The sequence below is a fragment of the Mustela erminea genome, chromosome 3 (genome assembly GCF_009829155.1).
Source record: "Mustela erminea isolate mMusErm1 chromosome 3, mMusErm1.Pri, whole genome shotgun sequence".
Lineage (NCBI taxonomy): Eukaryota > Metazoa > Chordata > Mammalia > Carnivora > Mustelidae > Mustela > Mustela erminea.
This window is the reverse complement of record NC_045616.1, coordinates 14,822,187-14,843,507: the sequence shown is the minus strand read 5'-3', so window position 1 is coordinate 14,843,507 and position 21,321 is coordinate 14,822,187. Positions and strand designations below refer to the sequence as shown.

The 21,321-nt window shown below is 50.2% G+C and overlaps 1 protein-coding gene across 2 annotated transcripts in view; it reads right to left on the bottom strand.

The window, feature by feature from the left end:
* The window catches only part of ADAMTS2 (ADAM metallopeptidase with thrombospondin type 1 motif 2), a 218,163-nt gene that overhangs the window by 141,241 nt on the left and 55,601 nt on the right, over positions 1-21,321 (bottom strand). For both annotated transcript variants that reach the window (XM_032335322.1, XM_032335321.1), the window contains exon 3: positions 6,047-6,206. In XM_032335322.1, the coding sequence (XP_032191213.1) occupies positions 6,047-6,206 (160 nt within the window). The remainder of the gene's footprint in view (positions 1-6,046; positions 6,207-21,321) is intronic.

Sequence of the window (21,321 nt, the reverse complement as noted above, 5' to 3'; positions counted from 1 at the left end):
TCTCCCGGATTACCCCAGTGAGCCAAGAGTAATCACAAGTGTCCTTGTAAAAGGGACACAGAGAGAGACTGGACTACAGAAGAGGAAAACTTTGACCGCGGGAACAGAGACCAGAGTGATACGGTCACCAGCCAAGGGATGTCAGTGACCACCAGAAGCTGGGAGAGGCCAGAAAGAGATCTTGCCTCCCACTGAGCCTCCAGAGGGAACCAGCCTTGCTGACACCTTGATTTTAGCCCCTTTAGGTCTGTTTCAGATTTTTGGCCTCCAGAACTATAAGAGAATAAACCTGTGTTGTTTTAAGCCACTATGTTTGTGGTTATGTGTCTTGGCTGTCACAGGAAACTGAGGTGGACGCCAACAGCTATGAAGAGGAAAGCCTCCCCAAGCTGGCCTCCAGCCAGTTAGCACCCCTCCACACCCTCTGCAGGCCTCAGCCTCTCCCCTATACCTCACACCTGCTGCGTCTCCAAGGTAGACCTGGTGAGGTACCTGCCTTTAAGTGGAGCCTTGCCCACCTCCCATCCGTGGCCTGTCCTGATAGTACTCCATTCTCTCTCCCGTCCCCCGGACTCCCTGCCTCTGGCCTGGACCACCAGGGGCTGGTTGTGACACAGAACTCCCTCTCAGGCCCCTTTCTGACCAGGGCTGCCCACTGCCTGCAGGACACCATCCACCCTCTGGAACATTCCAGGCTGCAGGTCCCAGCATCAGCTCTGGCACCCTGGCTCCTGGCCCTGCATGCCTACCTCCAGCGTCACTCCTGGGATAGCTCCTTCCTGACTCCTCAGAAGCCTGGAAAACTCCTACCTGGCTCAATCCAGTGTCACAGGATGGAAAGAAATGTGCAGTGGGTCAGCAGAGGAAAGACTGTGGGCCACCGGATAGAGAGACTGCGGGCCGGCCACGTGGAGTAGCTACACGGAGCAGCACACAGTGCCAGCACCCCATCGGCTCTCTCTCACTGGCCTCCCTTGGCAGAAGCAGGGCAGAGCACTCCCGGGGGTGGCATGCCTCCTCTGCCTGCCAGGGAGGATGCCGCAGCCTGACAGCAGCGGGCAGAGGCTTGGCACAGTCTGTTTCCGAGGAGGAGGCAGCCAAGGTCATGGGTACTGAGCTGCCTAACTTCTCTTCCTTCACCCATGCCCCAGTGCAAGGCAGGGTGGGAGGGCACAGTGGCCCATAGGGCAGTTCTGTGAGACAGGAAATAGCCTCCTAGCAGGAGCACAGAGCCCCACCCACCACGGCCATGCCCTGGGGCTTCAGGGGGCCTAGAAGAGCAGCCCCCACTACAGCACTTCTGCCTCTGCCTCTCACAAGCACAGGTGGCCAATAGGGCCATGTTTTATTTGGCTCATATGGTGCTTTTTTAGAATTGTAAAGCAACATTTCAAAATCATGAGGGTTCCCATAAAAGTTCTGATGTCTGGATGCTCTTGACCGTGAGAGGATCACTACCCTAGCCCCATACTCCCACCAAGTGATGGTCAGGGGAGCCGAGGAGGGGCTGCCCCCTGGACAACGCTTCTAGCTGGCCCTGTGCCCACCACGCTCCCGCTGTTTTCCTTTCAGTAGAGACACATTCTCTACTCCCATTGTTTATGTCAAAAGGAGGGAGGTAAAAGTCAGGCCATTGTCCTTGCTGGCATGGCCAGCTGCATCCTGCCAGCCCAGGAGTTTGTGGCTCTTGGAATGGCACGACTGTCTGGCAGTGGCACATGTATCTAGCAGGGAGACCACGTGCCCAGCTCATCGTGGGGACCTGCAGGCTCCTGCACACAGCCAGGCCCTTTGAGTCTGTAGCCAGGCCAGCTCTGTGCATGCTGTCTTGGGGCCAGCCCAACCACACCATGGCCCAGGCTCTCCAGGCCCCACAGTCTGGCTGAAAATGATGAGGACCCAGCAGAGGCAAAGGGAAGGGGCCCCACCTGAGCTGCATCTGAGCCCTGCCCCCGGAGAAGGGCACCCACACCTCCACAGATGCGCATCCCATTCACAGCACAGCCAGCTGTGCATGGGTGGGTTGGGTCACTTCCAAGTTGAGCTGACTGGTGGCCCCCAAACATTCCTGGGACCTAAGAATGTTACCTTATGGGGCCAAAAAAGGGCTCTTCAGACGTGATTAGATCACAGGTCTTGAGATCGGAGGAGATGGTTCTGGATTATTTGGATGGGCCCTGGATACAATCACATACATTCTTGTGAGCAAGAGGCTGAGGGAGGGTCACACACAAGGAAGATGCAGTGTGACCAAGAGGCAGAGACTGGAGTGATGTGGCCATAAGCAGCCACCAGAAGCTGGGAGGGCCAGAACAGATTCCCCTACAGCCTCCAGAAGGAGCACGGCCCTGCCCACACTTGACCTCTGCCCAGTGATACTCATTTCAGACTTCTGCCTTCCAGAACTGTGACAGAATAATACACCGCAGCTGTCTTCAGTGAGCCAGCTGGTGGTAAGACGTCGCAATAGCCAGAGAGTAGGAGGCTGTGACATGCCAGGGTCCCTGTGCAAGTACGAGGCAGGGCTTCCGGCCCAGAGTGGGGCTCCTCTCCCCACACCGGCCAGCCCTGGCTCCCCCTCAACCACCTCAGACAGGGTTGACAGATGGCAGCCAGGTCAGGGCTCAGGCACAGGCCCAGCACTCCAAGTGGGGCCCTGTTCATGTATGTGTGCAAGTGCAAACACACACCTGCACACACACACACACACACACACACACACACACACACACACCAGGAAGGCTGATGGTACTTGGTCCCCCAGCACCATATTTCCCTGGATATAGGGCTAACTCCGAGTGGGGACAGACAATGGGACCCGGTGTAACCTGAGAGAGGCCTGGCATGGAGGAGGTCTGGAAATGCCTCAACCACCTGTCCCCAAAAGGCCACCCTGGTCCCCTTGCCTCAGCTCTGCCCTCCTGTCCTGGCTGGGCTCTTGGGTCCAGCAGAGTGGAGCAGAGACACTTCTGCCACATCTGCAGGGCCATGAGGAGAGAAAAGGTGCCCCCTCCTCTCCCTCAACCCTTTGCCCACCCTGAAACCCTAACCTGTGGCCCAAGAACAACACTGTTATACACTACACTGCTCTGTGCACACACTGGGCCCAGGCCTGAGTCTGTGAAGACATGTGAATACATTTGTTTCCCATCCACCTCCCCGGGGCAGTCTGCAACCCAGCAACTGACCTGATGATGGAGACTATAAGTGATAACAATTCTTTGAGGCTAGGTGGACCCCCAAGATCATTCCAGGAAGGCTGTTGGTTGCTCAAGGAAAATGGGACAATGTGTCTTGGACCCTGGAGGAGCCATGTGGGACACACCCACCAACCCCCACCAGGCACCCCTACCCACAACCCCACATCCATCCAGAAGCCCACCTCCCAGCCCAGCAGGTCCAGAACAGATGTCTCCCCTTCCCCAGAGGACCCATCCTACACACTGCCCATCACAGGGGTTTCAAACCCGCTTCCAGGAGTTGCCTTTGGGGAGGGAGGAGGAAGCCTCAAGTCCATGCCTCCTGCTCATTTCAGCCACAGCCACAGTGATCTATCAGGGTCCCCATCAGAATTCACTAAAGAAAAGGACTTTCCGGCACACACACACACATCCTAGGGTTCTGTGCCCAGCACAGAGCAAACAGGCCCAGCCTAGGACACTGCTTCTACACCTCTCCTGGCTTCACTCTGGGCCATAACAAGGCCCAGGCTAATGGAAAGCTGGACCCATCTGAGGTCACCATGGGCCCTCAGCCCAGCCCCAGCATAACATGTCTGGACCCCCTCCAACCAGTGAGTAGGCCTCGGCCCAGAGCTGGGTGGAAAGGGACATCAAGGGAGAAATGTACTCTTGGGTGATCAAGTCACCTACACAGGGTCATGCTGACACTGGGCGCAGACATCACAGAAAGGGGCCTTGGCCCCAGACCCTGGGCCTGCGGCCTGGCCCTACCAATCACAGCCCACAGCCTGGAGCCTAGACACCCACGGCCCAGGCTTGAGGCCCAGAGCCCAACCCCGAATACCTTCACTGTACCCCACCACCTTCCAGCACCTCAGTCTCCAACCTGTGCACCATCTACTTTTTTTTATTCAAAGTAGGCTCCACACTCAGCAAGGAGCACAACATGGGGCTTAAACCCACGACCCTGAGATCAAGACCTCAGCAGAGATCAAGAGTCAGACACTTAACTGACTGAGCCACCCAGGCACCTCTCCCCAACATCCTCTAAGGCCACTGGTTTCTGAGGTTATTCTGAGTCTGAAACTCCTTTCCTGCATTCTGAGTTCCAAGCTCTCACCAGCAATAGGTGGATGGCAGGGGGAGGATGGACTTAACAGAAGGTCCCAAAAGACCAACAAAATCCTAAATAATAAGGTAAGGCCAGCACAGCCACGGGGGAGGGCTGCCATGTTTAGGAGACGGCACCACATGGAATTTGGGATCAGAGACAGCCGTGGGCACCTGGCAGCCCCTGTTGGCAGATGCCACCTCACCTACCTAAGTGGGACCCAGAAGCACCAAGCCCAAGACCCAAAGTGGCAGGCCTTCAGCTCTCTGAGACACAGGCCTTTCTAATCCCACTGGACAGAGAAGGCAGAAGCCAGAGGCCCAAATGTGCCCAAGGGCAGCCAGCCAGTGTCGGCCTGACCCCTGATCTGGAGCACCTCCACTGCCCCCACTTTCACCCCTACCCTCACCCTACTTGGTGACTCTCTATTCCTCCCCCTGCAGAGAAGCCCTAGGGTAGGAAAGAGGCAGGAAGGCTGAGGCTGAGGAAGGCCTGGCAGATGGGCAATTCATCACCTGGGAAAAAGGGTCTGCCCAAAGTATTGATCGGCTCTAGACAGCGCTGGGCTTCCTGACGGAACAATTTCTGTGCAAAAGTATCTGACACCACTCCTTGAAATTAGAACGATGCCCTGCCGGCCTGCACCCAATTTATCTGTCAAGCTGGAAAGTCAGACAGAGAGACCTAAAATAAATGAGCCAGGGCTGTTTGGGGGTGATGGGAGTGCCCCAACAAATCACAGCATGGCTGGGCTGGTCTGAGGGGACCTCTGGGGTTCTCAGCCAACATGCAGGTGAGCCTGACTCCAGACCCAGGCCTCCAGGCCCTGCTGCTATCACCTGCCCTGGCCACCTGCAGCTAGGGGGCCAGCACCAGAGGCTGAGGGCTGAGCCCAGCCCTTAATGACTGGGCATAAGCAAGGCAGTCTCATCTGGTCCCTGGGGCCCAAGGACCATCAGGCCGGCTAGGACCATGGTCTGACCCCAACCTGGCCTCCCTGCAGCCTGGAACCCAAGATCCCAATAATGCGGGGGAGGTTTGGGCTTGAGATCTCAGAGGCTGCAGCCAGGGGCTATCACCAGGTCCACCCAGAAGCTCCTTCCATGCTCCTGGGTCCAGAGTGCACTTTGGTTCTAAGTCTCAAAAGGAAAAAAAACAAAAAACAAAAAACCATTTGAGTCTGTGCACAGGCTGCAGAGGCCATGGGGGCACCTCTGGGGTCTTTGTCATGCACTTCCTTCCCCTTCCTCCCTTTGACACATGTCTCTAAGAGGAAGCAGGGTCTGAATAGGCCCAGAGGACAGCTTGGGGCCTTTCTCTGTGAGCAACTAGGGAAGGGTGGTCAGTCGTGATTGCCAGGAAGGTGGTCTGCACAGAGGAAGAGGGAGGCCATGTGAGACCAATAAACATCTTCTTTACAGGCACAGGATCAGAGACATGGGCAAGGGACACGGGCCCAGGTGCAGGCCTGCTCTGTGCTTCCCCTGCTCCCCGACACTGGCTGGACCTCAAGCAGTAGAATGGGGCCTCTGGTCAGCCTCCACTGCCAGCTATGGAGGTCCCAGACCTGCCAGCTTGTCGCCCATGTGCAGTGACAGCAGAGCCCCCCAACCTCCCCGGCTTTACAGCACCCCCACCATTCCATGTGGTCAATGAGAGCAGGGCTCAAGCTCGGCCTAAGACCAGGCCTCCAAAAGGGGTGCCTGGCATCTCCAGGGGGACAACTGGGGCTGGGCTCACCCAGCAGCCTTACCTGTGTCCAGGGCCTGTGGTCCCCCCAGAGGAGGGGGCTTTGGGGTGGGTGGCCGGCGATATACCACATGCACACGGCCCTGCTCAGCCTCCTTGGCCGCCAGCCCCTTCTCCAGGGGCTCAATGAAGAACTCCTCCTCCTCCATACGGATCAGGCCAGCCTGCAAGGCAAAAACGAAATGGTTCAAATTCCCAGAGCACAGCAGACCAAGGATGGGCAGCAGCAAGGAGGGTCCCAGGGGACCTCCCACCAGACGGACAGGACCAGAAGGATCTTTCCCAGCATCCCTGTTAGGCAGGCTTGAACTGGGCCATCGAGGGCACAGACAGGGGATCGCAGAGGTCCCTTCTGCAGAGCTCTTCTAGTCTCTGAGCCCTGGATGGTGGTAAGCCCCATCAGGGAAGAAGCTCTACCTGAGCCATTCCCAACCCCACCCCCCAGAAGCCCAAAATCCAAGACAAAGGCCCAAGCTGCCCACTGGGGACTGAATTTGCCATAGACATGTTCAGGTTGACCCACACAGTATTTTCAAAGTTCTAAACCCAACACTCAAAATTATGACATTTCATGTTTCAAAACTGGAATTCCAGTTTCCCTTGCAAAATACAGGCTGACTGGGATGCCTGGGTGGCTCAGATGGTTAAGCATCTGCCTTTGGTCCAGGTCATGATCCCAGGGTCCTGGGATCGAGCCCTGCGTTGGGCTCCTTGCTCAGCCAGGAGCCTGTTTCTTCCTCTGCCTGTTGCTCCTGCTGCTTGTACTCTCTCTCTCTGACAAATAAAATCTTAAAAAAGAAAAAAAAAAAAAACATTTAAACAGCAATTAAAAATAACTACATAGAGGTCACAAAACATTAAAAAACAAAAAACACAGAAAAACACAGGCTAACCATAGTGTATGCTGCTGAGCAGTGGACGCCCCGGATGGAGTATGCATCCCTGCAGCTGACAAGAGTCCCTGTGCCCCCAGCATCTACCCCTTCCTCCACATTGGGCACCAGACTCTATAGCTGACCTGCTGCCTCCCCAAGACAGGCTGTAGACTTTCCCTGCTGGATAGCCCTCACTGGACCCCTGTCCCCGTTGGCTGTTCTATATGTACTCTGGCTGCCAAGACCCTCAGTCTGCCACTGCTCTCCCAGCCTCTGGCTCATACAACTTACCCCCGTGGTTGGGACAGTCCCATCCTGCCAATACAGCCCTCACGGCTGGCCCTCCTCACCCTGGCCATCTGCTAAACTCCCATTCTCTCTTCAACACCTGGCTCAGATCCCCCCAACTGCCACTGCCCCCAATCACAGGTGCACAGCCTTACCCTCCCTTGGCCCACCAGTCATCACTGCCCTGTCTAGCTCCCATAATTTTGATTTTCCATCTATTATCCATAAACTGATGGTCTCACATTGGGGGCCACCACTATGTCGACCTACAGGTGTATTTCCTTGGGATCATACATTTAGGACCCACTCGGGTTTTGGGGGGATTTTTTACCCATTTTATTGGGATATGATTGACATGTAACAAGATGTGTATAGTTAATGTATACAACTTGATGAGTCTGGGAATGAGCACACACTCATAAAACCACCACCACCGTCAAGGGCATAAACATATCCACCTCTCAAAGTATCCTCTTACCCCCTTTACCACATATTCTTCCTGGTCAGGACACTTCATATAATATTGATCTCTCAGAAAATTTTAAGTATGTGATAGAACATTGTTAGCTATAGGCACTGTGCTATATAACAGATTTCCAAAACTTACCTGGTATAACTGAAATTCTGTACCCTTTGACCATTACTTCCCATTCTCCCCTCCCCCCAAACCCTGGCAACCACCATTCTATTCTCCACCTGCTAGGAGTTTGAGTGCTTATTTCAAGATTTATTTAGGGGCTCCTGGGTGGCTCAGTGGGTTGAAGCCTCTGCCTTTGGCATGGGTCGTGATCCCAGGGTCCTGGGATCGGGCCCTGAGTCAGGCTCTCTGCTAGGCAGGGAGCCTACTTCCCCCCTCTCTCGCTGCCTGCCTCTTTGTCTACTTGTGATCTCTGTCTGTCAAATAAATAAATTAAATCTTTAAAAAAAAAAAAAGATTTTATTTATTTATTTGAGAGAGAGACAGAGAGAATGTGGTAGGGAGAGGGGCAGGAGAAGAAAGAGAGAATCCCAAGCAGACTACCCACTGAGTGGGGAGCCCTACAAGGGGCACGATCCCACAACAAGGAGATCATAACCTGAGCTGAAATCAAGAGTCAAAGGCTTAACCAACTGAGCCACCCAGGTGCCCTGAGTTTGAGTATTTTTGATTCTAAATTTGTCTTTCTGTGGCTAGCTTCTCTCACTTCATATTACATCCTCCAGTTTCAACCATGTTATCCCAAAGGGCAGGATCTCCTTCTTTATGAAGGTATATACAAACCACATTTATCAACTTGTCATCTACAGATGGACATTTAGGTTGCTCTCATGCCTACTGTAAATAACGCTGTAATGAGTACAGGAGTGCAGATAGCTTTTCAATATTCTGTTTGCATTTGTTGCAAACAGTTGTTTATTTGAGATCTTTCTTTCTTATCATAGGTATTTATCACTATACACTTTCTTCTTAGAACTGCTTCTGCAGTATTATAGAAGTTCTGGTATGCTGTGTTTCCATTTTTGCTTGTTTCAAGATATCTTCTCAATTTCCCTTTTGATTTCTTCTTTGACCCACTGGTTGTTCAAGAATGTGTTGTTTAATTTCCACATATTTATGAATTCTCCAGTTTTCCTCCTGTTGTTGATTTCTAGTTTCATACCACTGTAATCAGAAAAGTTACTCAGTATGATTTCAGTCTTTGGAGAGAGAGCAAAAGAATGAGAGAGTGAAAGCACACACAGAGGGAGGCAGAAGCAGACCCCTTGCTGAGGAGAGAGCCTAATGTGGGACTTGATCCCAGGACTCTGAGATCATGACCTGAGCCAAAGGCAAACGCTTAACTGACTAAGCCATCCAGGTGCCCCTTCACATGTTCTTATGCTACTAATTAGCACACTCTTGTTTCAGCTTGAAGAACTCTCAGCATTTCTTATAAGGTGGGTCTAGTGGGATGAGCTCTCCTCAGCTCTTGTTTGGCTGGTAAAGTATCATGCCTTCATTTCTGAAGGATAACTTTGCAAGATAAAGTATTCTTTGTTGGTAGTTTGTGTTTTGTTTGTTTGTTTGTTTTTTCTTTCAGCACTCTGAATATATCCTCCCAGTTTCTTCTGGCCAGCAAAATGTTTGCTGAGAAATCCACTGAGAGCTTTATAGGGGCTATCTTGTAGGAGAGAAGGTTTTTCTCTTGCTGCTTTTGAAAATATCTCTTTGTCTTTGATTTTAAACAGTATTATTAGAATGTGTCTTGGAGAAGATCTTTTTAGATTGAAATTTCAGGGTGATCTTCATGAACTTAGATGTCCAAATCTCTCCCCAGGTTTAGGAACTTCTCAGCCATTATTTCTTTAAATAAACTCTCTGCCCCTTTCTCCTCTTTTCTCTTTCTGGGACTCCAATAATATGTAGACTGTTTCTCTGAATGGTGTCTCCTAAGCCCCACAGGCTTTCCTCGTTCCTTTTCACTCTCTGGCTCCTCTGACAGGATAATTTAAAATTATCTGCCTTCCAGCTCACTGAATGTTTCTTCTACATGGTCCAGTCTTCTATTGACACTCTACTGAATTCTTCACTTCCATCATTGTATTTTTAAGCTCCAAGTTTCTGTTTGGTTCTTTTTCATGTTTTCTCTTTGTTCAACTTTTCATTTTGTTATTGTATTGTTTTCTTGGCTTTTGTTAAACTGTGCTCTCTTTAAAGCTCTCCAAGCAACTTTGGAACAATTATTTTGAATTATTAGGTAATTCATGTATCCCCATCCCTTTTCAATCAGTTACTGGGAGTCACCATGTTCCTTTGATGGTGTCACATTTTTCTCATTCTTGCAAAGGTTTCTGTTGACTTTCAGACTTTGTGAACTGACTTCAGGAAGGAAAGACCTTCCCCTGCAGGTGGGAGCATGCTGGGACCTCAGATCTAGTGGGCAAAAGCAGGGCATCAACAGCAGGAGGTGTGTGGTGGCTCTGAGTTGAGGGAGAGGCAGGGTGGATAGGGAGGGCATGATGTCCCCTTGGTTTAGGCTGCTAGGATCCACAACATTGACAACCGCATGGTCTTTGGTGAGCATTGCAGGGGTCTGCAATGGCTACAGGCACTCCTGGGGTGGCACCTCCGAGGTCCAGTGGCTAGGGACCAGGGAAGGCAGTGGTGGTGGCCAGAGTTGGTGGTATGCACACACTCAGATGTGGGGACCAGCTGCAGGTGTCTGTGTAGTGGTGAGGTCTGGTTGCAGATACACATGTGACAAGCACCAGGACTAACAGCAAGAACCAGAGACAACTACAGTCACACCAGCAGTTACCAATGACCTGGCTGTCCATGTGCATTCCCATGGCTGCAGGGTCTTACCATGGGTCCACAAATGGCAGTGGAGGTTGACACCACGTGTCAGGTCAGTGGAATGCCTGTGCACAGCTGGAGGGGCTAGCCCTGTGTTTACCTAGCCATGGGGGGTCAGCCATAGGGTCTAGGCTGGTATTTTGCACTCATGCAACCACAGAGACCTGGGAAGGCTACTGATGCAGATATCATGTTCAAGGGGATGGGAGGAGGCAGCCAGAGGGATTCAAGCAGCTAATTTCCATGAACATGAAAGCCTGTGGGGTGAAAACTCAGCAGGAAAATCTGCAGGAGTTCGCAGCAGCTGTGTTGGCCATCGGTTTTCTCTGTAGCAAAAGCTGGTGGTGTCCCTTGCGCAGCAGACAACCGGGAACCATGGACACCTCTCATGCTGGTAACCCCTGCCCTTCTTGTTCCTAGCTGTCTCTATACATCTCAGCTTCACTGGTTTCTGGATGGGGTGACATGGTTTCTAGTCCTTTGTTTATCACCCAGTCAGAAGCTGAGGAAGCTGCTTGCTCACCCCACTCTCCCTTTCCTGGTATGGGAAACTCTTCTGTGTTGTGGAGTTCCCTCTTGGCACTGAGCAGTGCTGGCCTGGGGGACGAGATGACGTAAACAACATGAAGCCGCCTTCCTTCTCGTCTTGCACTGTTTTTCTCAGGGTTTTTGTTCTACTGTGTTGCTGAAATTTCTTAAGTGGACTCCAGGGCTCTCCCAGAGATGTTGTTTGTGGACAGCTGCCTAATTATTCATCTTTGTTGGGGGATGGAGCCTGAATCCCCTCCTCTGCCAACTTGGTGAGCTCACGCAGAGCTTTTTAAAAGCTTAAATTAGTTGCTCCAACTTAAGAATCAGAGGATTTCACATAAATGACCAGATTTTCAAATTCTCTCAAAACACTGGAAAATCCAGCAGTTCCTGCTGCCCCTCTGACACACTAGCTGAGCTGGTACTGGCCAGGAGTTCCCTCAGGTTCTCCTCTTGAGCCTCCAGAGAGAGCACAACCCTGCCAACACCTTGACTTTGGCCTCTAGACCTGTGAGAGAGTTAAGTTTCTCTTGTTTTCAGTAATGTGTTATATCAGCTGCAGGAAACTAATACAGAGTCCCAGTGGGCAGTGGGAGGAAGGAGGTAGCCATTATCTAAGGGGCACAAGATGAGAGAAGCAGGAGAGGTAGCCCCGCTGAAGACATGGGTTTTCAGCATCTTGGGCTTCCAGGGAAGGGGTCCAAGATGCAGAGGAAGTGTAGGAGCCAGAGCTACGGGGGCCAAGACTGGGGTGCCAAGGTCACCAGTCTGTGGGAGGAGAGAGAGGAGGTCAGGCCCAAGGGAACTCTGCAGGCCCCCACACTCTGATTCATGCCTAGATCACAGGGTCCTGCCAGGCCACGCAGGGAGTGAGCAAGTGCTTGCAGATGAGTGAATAAATAACCCCAAAACAATGGGACATGTCCTCTGAGACACAGACAGGAAGGGCTGGGACACCATGGGCCATCCCCTTCCACTGCCATGTGGGTGAGGTGGACAAGAGCATCAGTTACTTCCTCTCTAGTGCCACTGACATCTCCTGTGTTTGTGGTTTGGGGGCAGATTAGTGTCTCAAACCATCTTATTAACAGAACCCATTCAAGTACAAGTGGGAATGGACCACAGAGTTCCGGGATCCCAGCACCATTGCTCTCTGGCCAAGTGACCTCAGCCAAGACCCAAAGGCCTCCTGGGCCTATAAACAGAGTTGGCCACCCTTCCCCCTCACATGGCTGCTGCAGGAGCACATGCAGCCTGGGCCGCAGAACAAGGGCATAGGTGCTCTGCAACCCACGTGATGACATCTATCTGCTTGCTCTCCAAATGAGAGAACTGAGACCGAGGGGTGCTGGGGACATACAGGGTCTAGGAATCAGACCCCAGCCCCAGGTGGAAGGAGCATCTCCTGGGTGGGCTCCTGGGCCAGACCAGGCCTACTATGGCAATTAGGGCAGGACAACAGGACATCAGCAAACAGCAAGGCAGTTCCCTCAGTTCCCCCCTCATCTGGAGGGACCCTTGCATCCCAGGCTGGGGGCCATCTATGCCACAGGCCTACAGCGCTGGGGTTTATTCTGGAGGGACCCAATGTGGCAATAACATAGAATTCAATCTGGTGAGGAGCAGCCCTCTCTGGCCTTGGAGATCCCAGGACAGCTAGAGATCTCCCTCCATGCCAGGGCTCAGGCTCTCCTCCCTAGCTGGCCTCCAGGCAGACTGACCCAAGGACACTGAATCTATTGGATGCTGTCTTGGGCCTTGCCAGCGTCAGGAAACCAGGGCCCTAACTGGCCCAGCTGCCCGGCAGGGACCCTCCCAAATGCCCATCTGAAGGGCACTAAAGTTCACTGAGATCAATTTGAAGTATGATGCCAGGTTACTCAGTTTTCCTCACGAAACCAGAGACCCCTAACTGACAGGACTCACAAACGGACAAGTCAGACATTCCTCACTGGCATCAACCCATCACTTTCAGGTATGGTGGGATGCAAACACAGATGTCAGAGTGATGAGCATGGGTGGCCCCTGCCCCAAGACCAGTGGCTGACTGTGCTGAGTCCAGAGGCTGACCATCTGAGATTGCACAGCCCTCCCACCTCGAAACCAGCACTGCTGGCCCAGGACCAGTGCATGACTACCTAAGACCAGCACTGGGTTACCCATCCAGACCACTGGCCAGAATAAGCCCAGTGAACGGCTCTTCAGAAAGCAAGTGGGGTTGATTTCCTTGCCTGATCTCCAAGAATCTTAATTATGCATCTGTCTCAAAATCTGCAAAAGACAACTGACAAGAGAGCAAGGTATGGAATGTGGGCTCTGTTTTACGGAGTTTTTTTCCAGGACTCTGATTTCCCTGCTGCCAGTAGCAAGTGTCTCTGTTTCTACATGAAATTTTTATTAATAAGAATCTGTTTCTTCTCCCCTTTTAATAAATATGAAAGAAGTCCCTGAAGCACACTGGTCTGAAGGGCACTTAGTCAGGAGCCCACATGTGTCTGTCCAGCCTGGTGTCCCCTGGCAGTGCTGACACCCCGACGTTGGCACTTACCCCAAATCCACTCTGCTCTTAATTTCTGTGACTGTCTATCCACCCCAGCCAGGAGGGAGGCTCACAGGGAGGACTCAGGTGCTACTGCAGGAGCCTGGAACCTGGCTCTTTAGTCATCAGATCAACTCACTAGTTCTCTGAACCAGGTGGATTATCAAATGGCTGCCTTATTCCTTCCTTCTAGGCCCTACGCTCTGTTCCTTTGCTGTTTGGTTTATGACAAAATAGTCACTAGGAAGGAAAATGAAAAGTTAAAAAAAAATTATAAGAATGTAGAGGCTTAACAGATTTCCTGTTACTTTGAATTTTAAAGTGTTCACAACACTGACATTCTGAGAGCCAGGATCTCACTGGGAAGCAAGCGTGCTTCCTGCTCCACTCCGCAGGGCAGCCAGGTCACTGTCCTCACTGGCTCCTTCAGTGGGAGCCACAGGCTGGGGCATGCAGCAGGATCCCACGTGGGTGTGATGGGGACCAAGGCTGTCGCTCAGTCTTGTCATTCTTGTAACCTCCCATACCAAGACTGTCGGGTGCCTGTCAAGGTTGCAGCAGTGACAATTGAGAATAGAAAAAAAAAGAAAGAAGCTGGTCCAAACACAGAAGGATCCAGACTCTGACAGAGAACGAGGCAGCACATGTCTGCATCAACTTGCTGTCACCCAAAGCTCGACTTTGGGTGCACACACACACACACACGTATACTTGCCACAGGAATCCCCCCAAATGCTGGCATGTGTTAAGGTTTCCAATCCTGGAGCTATTTTAGCTCTGACACAACCAAATCCCTTCCTCTCTCCTCCCTTTTTATAATGATGGTCTAGTGGGTGAACTGCCAAAATGGGATCCATCTTCTCTGGGGCATCCTTCCCCTCCCAGCCACCCAGGGAAGACGAGGGTGGTCCTGAAGCTTTATGGGGGTAGGGGCACTAGACCCCAACCACCACACACAAGCATCAAAACTAAAGCCCCATGGGGTTCGAGCCACTCTGTCCCAACCAGCCGGGGCTCCTTCACAGTTCAGCCCCACAGAGGATGTTCTACACACTCATTTTTCTACTTTTCCAAAAGGAGCACCAGCCATTTGTGGGGGGCACTGGCCACCAGCAAGCAAGAGCAAGCCCACAGAAACATTTGTCTTCTCCCCTGCACCTCCATCCACTATGGCTCTGCACCTTCCAGAACAACCTCTTCTGGAAGACTCCGTCTGTGGATGCCCTTAGGGCAGAGTCCCTGCCTCCCCTGCTCTCTGCCTCATTTGGCCGCCCCCTGTCAGGCCCTTGCCATATGCTATCCAACCCTCCTTCCTCGTGGGGAACCCTCCCTACCATAGTGTGCAGGCTAGAGTTTGTCCCCCCGCCACCCCCTCACCAAGTTGGAGGGGAGGCTGTCGCCAGAGCCAGGCCTTGTAGTGTTTTTTCCCTAGTCAAGTGACTGCAGACAGGTCACTGACTACCCCAGTCCTGAGCCTGTGTACCATAGAGCCTTGATAACTTCACCCAGCAGAACCTGCCTGGTTCAGGCTCCTCAAGATAACTTTGCTCCAGGAAAATCCCTCTTTTGTCCAAAACTCCTCAAGTTCGGTTTCCGACGCTCAAAATCATGAAGTCCCAACAGACATGTGCCCCCGGTGCCAATCTCCATACCCAGCTGGGTGCTAAGGAAAGCTGAACCCCACTTTGAAGGACAGGAAGGAGGGAGAGACCAGCCCTCTCTTTGGGAGCAAAGACCAGCCCAGTCTTTGCTGGAGCAAACACCAGATACACAGCCAGAAGAGCTAGCTTCAAATCCTGGTCTGAGGCCAGTCCTGTGCCCTCTGCAACCTAGTTCCCTCATCAGCAAAGTGAGGAGCTGGGCCAGGTGACTTATGAATTAGGCACTGTTCCATAATTCCAACAGGACCTACGAGAGCTCCAGTACAAAGATGCCAAACAAACAGCTAGGAGCAGAAAACCCTCTCCTCCTCTGGACCACTACCTCTGCCTACAAAAGAAAGGCCATGGCCTCCCTGGGGGACACAGCAGCTCACTATCCATCCTTGAGCAGACCTCCACATGCCCCACTCTTTGCCTGGGATCCCCACTCTGTGCCTCAATGTGGCAAGCCTTGGCCCTTCATTCCTAAGGGGGTGTGCTGGTATCTGAGTGACTCCTGGGCTTGAGTCCCCACTGTACACCAGGTGTTCTACAGAGGTCAAATATGATGCCATTTCAAACCTCCCTAAAATACCATAAGGTGGATCATTCCATTTCTAAGTGACTCTAAGGCCTAAGTCTCAAGGAAGTTAAACTACTAGATCAGATCTCCCAGTGGGGCAGAAGTAGGCTTGGGAACACAGACCTGCCCCCCAACACTGGCCCACAGGAGATCTAGTGGTCGGGGGGGACACCAAGCTCCCACATTTTCTTCATCACCATCACAACTCTCACCTTAACCAGTTTTGTGAAATACTAGCTGTAGGCTAAGACTCTGAGCCTGAATCCTGATCTCTCTCTGTTCCAGAAGAATTAAAGAGGCATTAAAGACCTGTTAGCATCAAACTGAGCCTCTCTTTGACTCAATCTGAAAGTTTAAAATAGAATTGAGAGAGGAATAACTTTCTCACTGTGAGACTTGTGCTTTTTTAATACATAACAGCTTTACTGAGCTATAATTCACATATCATACAATTCACCCACTTACACAGCATATAATTCAACCATCACCACAATCAATTTTAGAACATTTTTATCACCCCCCCCAAAAAACCCCGTATACATTAGCATTCACTCCCATAATCCCCTAATGTCTCCCCCCACACATGCACAAGTGTGTGGAAACCACTGATCTATTTTCTGTCTCTACAGATTTGCTTATTCTGGACATGTCCTATAAACAGAATCATATAGTATGTGATCTTTTGTGGCTAGCTTCATTCACCTAACATCATGTTTTCAAGATTCCCATGATGTAAAATATGTCAAGACTTAAATTCCTGTCTTATTATCAACTAATATTCTGTTGTACAGATATGCCACATTTTATTTATCCATTCGCTGGTTGATAGACCTTTGTGTTGTTTCAACTCTTTGGCTCCTGTGAATCACGCTCCTTTGAACATTCATGCATAAGTTTTGTGTGTTGACAGAGGTTCTCATTTCTCATGGGGTTATACCTAGAAGTGGAATTGCTAGGTCACAGGGTAACCCTATGCCACACTGTTTCCTGAAAGCAGCCACACCATTTTACGTTCCCACGGGCAGGGAGTGAGGAAGCAGCACTTCTGATTTCTCCAAAGCCAACACTTGTTCTCACTTATCTTGTTTCTTCTAGCCAACCTCGTGTGGAGTGGCATCCCACTGGGGTTCTGATGCGACTTTCCCTGTTGACGGAAGATGTGATGAATCTGCTTATTGGCCATGTTTCTTTTCTCTGGAAAAAATGACTACTCAGACCCACTGCTCATTTTGCAATTGGATTACTTTCACCGACTAGTAAAAGTTTTTCACATATGCTAGGATACAAGTCCCTACTGGATTTGCAAACATTTCCTCTCATTTTTTAAGTTGTCTTTTCATTTTCTTGATGGTATTCTTTGAAGTTATAAAGGGTGTTTCTTACATCCAAGTTATTTATTTTTCTTTTGTTGTTTGTGATTTGGTGTCCTATCTAAGGTTTTGCCTAATCTAAAACAATGAAGACCTACCCCTCTATTCGTTAAGAGGTTTAGCTCTTACCTTTAGATATATAATCCATTTTGAGTTAATTTTTTATAGGGTATGAGGCAGGAGTCCAGATTCATTCTTTTGCATGTGGATGTCCAATAGTCTCAGCACCATTTGTTGATGAGACTATTTTGTCCTCCATTGAATCGTCCTGGCATCCTTGTCAAAAACCAATGTGAGGATTTATTTCTGGATCCTCAGTTCTGCTTCGCTGATCTGTACATCTATCCCTCTGCCAGTACCACACAGTCTTGATTACCGTAGTTTTGTAGTAAGTATGAAAATTAGAAAGGGTTGAGTCCTCTCTGTTCTTTTTCAATGTTGTTTTGACTATTCTGGTCTCTTATATTTCCATATAAACTTCAGGGAGCACCTTGTCAGTTTCTGCCAAGAAGCCAGCTGGGATTTTGATAGGATCCAGCAGGTTTTTTTTAATGTCTTGTTTTGGGCCACATTAATCCATCTCACCTAATGCTTAGGGAACAATGGCCTTGAGAGAACACTGCCTTAAACAGCAAGAGATTGGGATGGGAAGCAGAAGTCTGCAAACTAACTAGATGCATGACCTTGAGCAAGTCCAGAGACTCTAGGAGCAGGGGACAGGAGGCACTCTGCCCCACTTCTGCTGATGGACAGAGTCCTCTCCATGGCATCTGTCTCAGCTGTGCTTTATACCCCTCCCCCATTATTCCTCTCTTGCTACTTTATGCAACCCAGGCTTGATTTCAAAATCAAGTTTCCACAAATAGGGAAATCACAGATTGAAAGTATCAGAACTGGCCTCTGCATCCATTCCACTGTGATTATTATGATTACAAACCAGATGTTTTACCGTACATTCTGGAAAGGAAAGCTATACAACATCAAAAATAATTCCTAATTTGACTTAAATAGGTTGGGGCAAAAACTGTCAAAACAAGTCAATAAAAATGAAAGAGAGGGCCCAGGAGGGATAAAAGAAGTAGCTTAATTGCAATAAATTTCTTAATCTTCCATAGAAAGATCAACAGTTACTGATAAGCTGCTATAGTTGATCATTACTAGTTTAAGAATCTTATTTGAAATTACAAAAGCCACAACCTATAAAATTAATATATACCCTTCCAAATTCCTGGAAATGAAGGATATTTGATTATATAGTAAATGCATAAGACTAGAAAAACAACATAAGAACAGAAAAATAAAAAAAGTAAATAAGATGATCGAAGTAACAACAAACACATTTGTTTTAACAATAAACGTAAATGGTCAGATTGCTTTCAAAAATTTCTTTGACTCACAAAAAAGTTACAGATTTTACAAATTTATGCTAGGTCTGAAGAGTTTTGCAGATAAGACTTTCTACCACTTAAGAAACAAATACATCCATGATGTACTGTTGACTAACAAAGGCCGGCCCAGTGCCAGTATGATGCTCTTCGGTAAAATCACATATATCTGCTTCCTCCTCTCTCTCTCTGCCTGCCTTTCTGCCTACTTGTGATCTCTCTCTGTCAAATAAATAAATAAAATCTTTAAAAAAAAAAAAAAAAAGAAAAGAAAAAGAAAAAAGGGGCACCTGGGTGGCTCAGTGGGTTAAGCCACTGCCTTCGGCTCAGGTCATGATCTCAGGGTGCTGGGATCGAGTCCCGCATCGGGCTCTCTGCTCAGCAGGGAGCCTGCTTCCTCCTCTCTCTCTCTGCCTGCCTCTCTGCCTACTTGTGATCTCTCTCTGTCAAATAAATAAATAAAATCTTTAAAAAAAAAATCACATATATCTCTGTGCCAAATGTTAGCTGAGCCTAACAAATAAAGGCATGACCACCAAGTCACTCTCCTTCAGTTCCGATGCTGACCTTGGCGCTGGTTGTGTGGACTCTCAGCCTCAGTGCTGCAAAATGAGGGTAATGGTATTTGCACAACTGATGTGAGGGTTAAATGAGATATAACCCTCAGCACAGTGCCTAGCACACTAGCTGGTTATCATTATCATTAACATGAAATGAAAAGGGCCTGGAAATGTGTGACAGAATTAACAGTGTTAAGGTTTGCAGTGGGTTCTGCTTTTTTATTGGTATTTTTTGTATTTTTTTTGAGATGTTTACAAAGGACTTGTATCAACGGGTTCAAAGAAAGGAGGAGGGGGCAGGAAGAGAAAGCTAAGGAAGTAAAATAGGATAGACAAGATGCTGGCAAAAGTGCCTCCCGGAACTGGTGCAGGGGCTGGCCTGACAGTCTTCCCACTAAACGAGGCAGCACCAGGATGGCTCCCATGGGAGCTGGCCTGTCCAGCCTGTGAGAGTCCAGACTGTCCCATACTTAGCCTCTGAGCACATCAGCACCACAGACGGCCTCCAGGAAATGGAACTGGCTTCCCAGCCTGGCGAAGGCAGAAAGGTCAGTGGGTCAGGCTCAGACCCTGGGACCACGACAGGCCTGCCCATTTATCACAAGAACTGACACCCATCCCTGACAGATGCTCCAGCTGACATTTCCCAGGTCTCGCTCAGCACGAAGACCACATCAGGGAATGTCCCCAGTCACAAATTAACATTCACATAAATAACAAGGCGCTCTCCACTAAAAAAGAAAAATGACTCTTGCTGCAGGAACATTTGCCAAAATATCAAAAAGTGGAATTTTTCTTTCTGAGTTCCCATATCTCACCAGCTGGGCCCCAGCAGACTGTGGCCTTGAAACATGAAGTGGAGGAGAGCTCACAAAATAAGATCCCAGCTCCCTGTTCAAGGTCCTGCTTCCTTTGGCTGGTATCTTCCCTGGGACAGCCCAGTCCCCACAACACACATACCAGCTGGAATCCAACATCCTTGCCCATCAGGCCTTCCTACCTCCTTGAAGGCTGTGCACACCCACCCTTCCACCAGTCCTGACTTGGCTGGGAGCCAGCACTTCTGAGCTCCTCCACTCCAGCTTGGTCCCGACAGAACGTGCAGGGGTGGGTCAAGGTGCTAGGGGGCAGGGGCACTGGTCTAGGAGCACCAATGTAAGCCTTCTTTCTAAATATGTGTTATTTGGGGTACTAAGGATCATTCTGAGGGGGCTAACACCCCCATAAATTATGTTAACTGGTGACAGGGACCTTGGGCCAAGGTGTCACCAGCCATGTGCACCCAGAGATGACCACCCAGCCATCCCAGACCCCCAGAAGACTCACCCTGGTAAGCAAAACCCACAAAGTCCTGGGCCCATAGGCCTGAGGACCCCAGGATCATTCCTCAGAATTCACCTAGGCTTGCTCTGCATCTGCCAACTACACTACTCTGAGAAAACTGCCAACGTATCTTCCCTCAAGACAGCAGGGCCAATGCCACCTCCAGCACCTCTGTCTTAGTCTGCTCAGGCTGCCACAACTAAGTACCACAGTCTGGGCCACTTCAGCAACAGAAATGTCCTTCTCACCATCCTGGAGGCTAGAAGCCCAAGATCAAGGTGTTTCTTCTGAGGCCTCCTCTCCTTGGCCACCTTTTCCTTGTGTCCTCACATGGTCACTACTTTGTGCCTGTCTGTGCCCAAACTTCCTCTTCTTATAAGGATACCAGTCATATTGAGCCCAGTGTGACCTCATTTTAACTAAATTAATCTCTGGGAAAACCCTATCTCCAAATGAAGTCTCATTCTGAGGTGTCCAGGGCTAGGACTTTGATACAGGAATAGGGGGTGGGGACACAATTCAGGCCTGGAACAGCCTCTGTGCTCCAATGTCACCTGAATGCAGTGCTGGCTGCTGGCAGGGGTGTTGGATGGCCCCTGGGTCCTAAAATGACAGAGCTGAGCGGGGCTGCTGTTCAAGGAGCACTCCAGACAGCAGGAAGGAGGGGACCACCTGGGCAGGTCACCCCCTGAATCAGGTAAGGAGAAAGATTTGACTCCAGTGAAGTCAGAGCATGCCCAAGCCTGGCCATGTGTGGCTCCCAACATTACCCCTCCTGGAGTGGACATTCCAGCCCCTGTGACACAGAGCAGAGGGTACAGGCCCAGGAGCATGGGAATATGGCACAGCCAATGCAAGAGGAGCAGGCG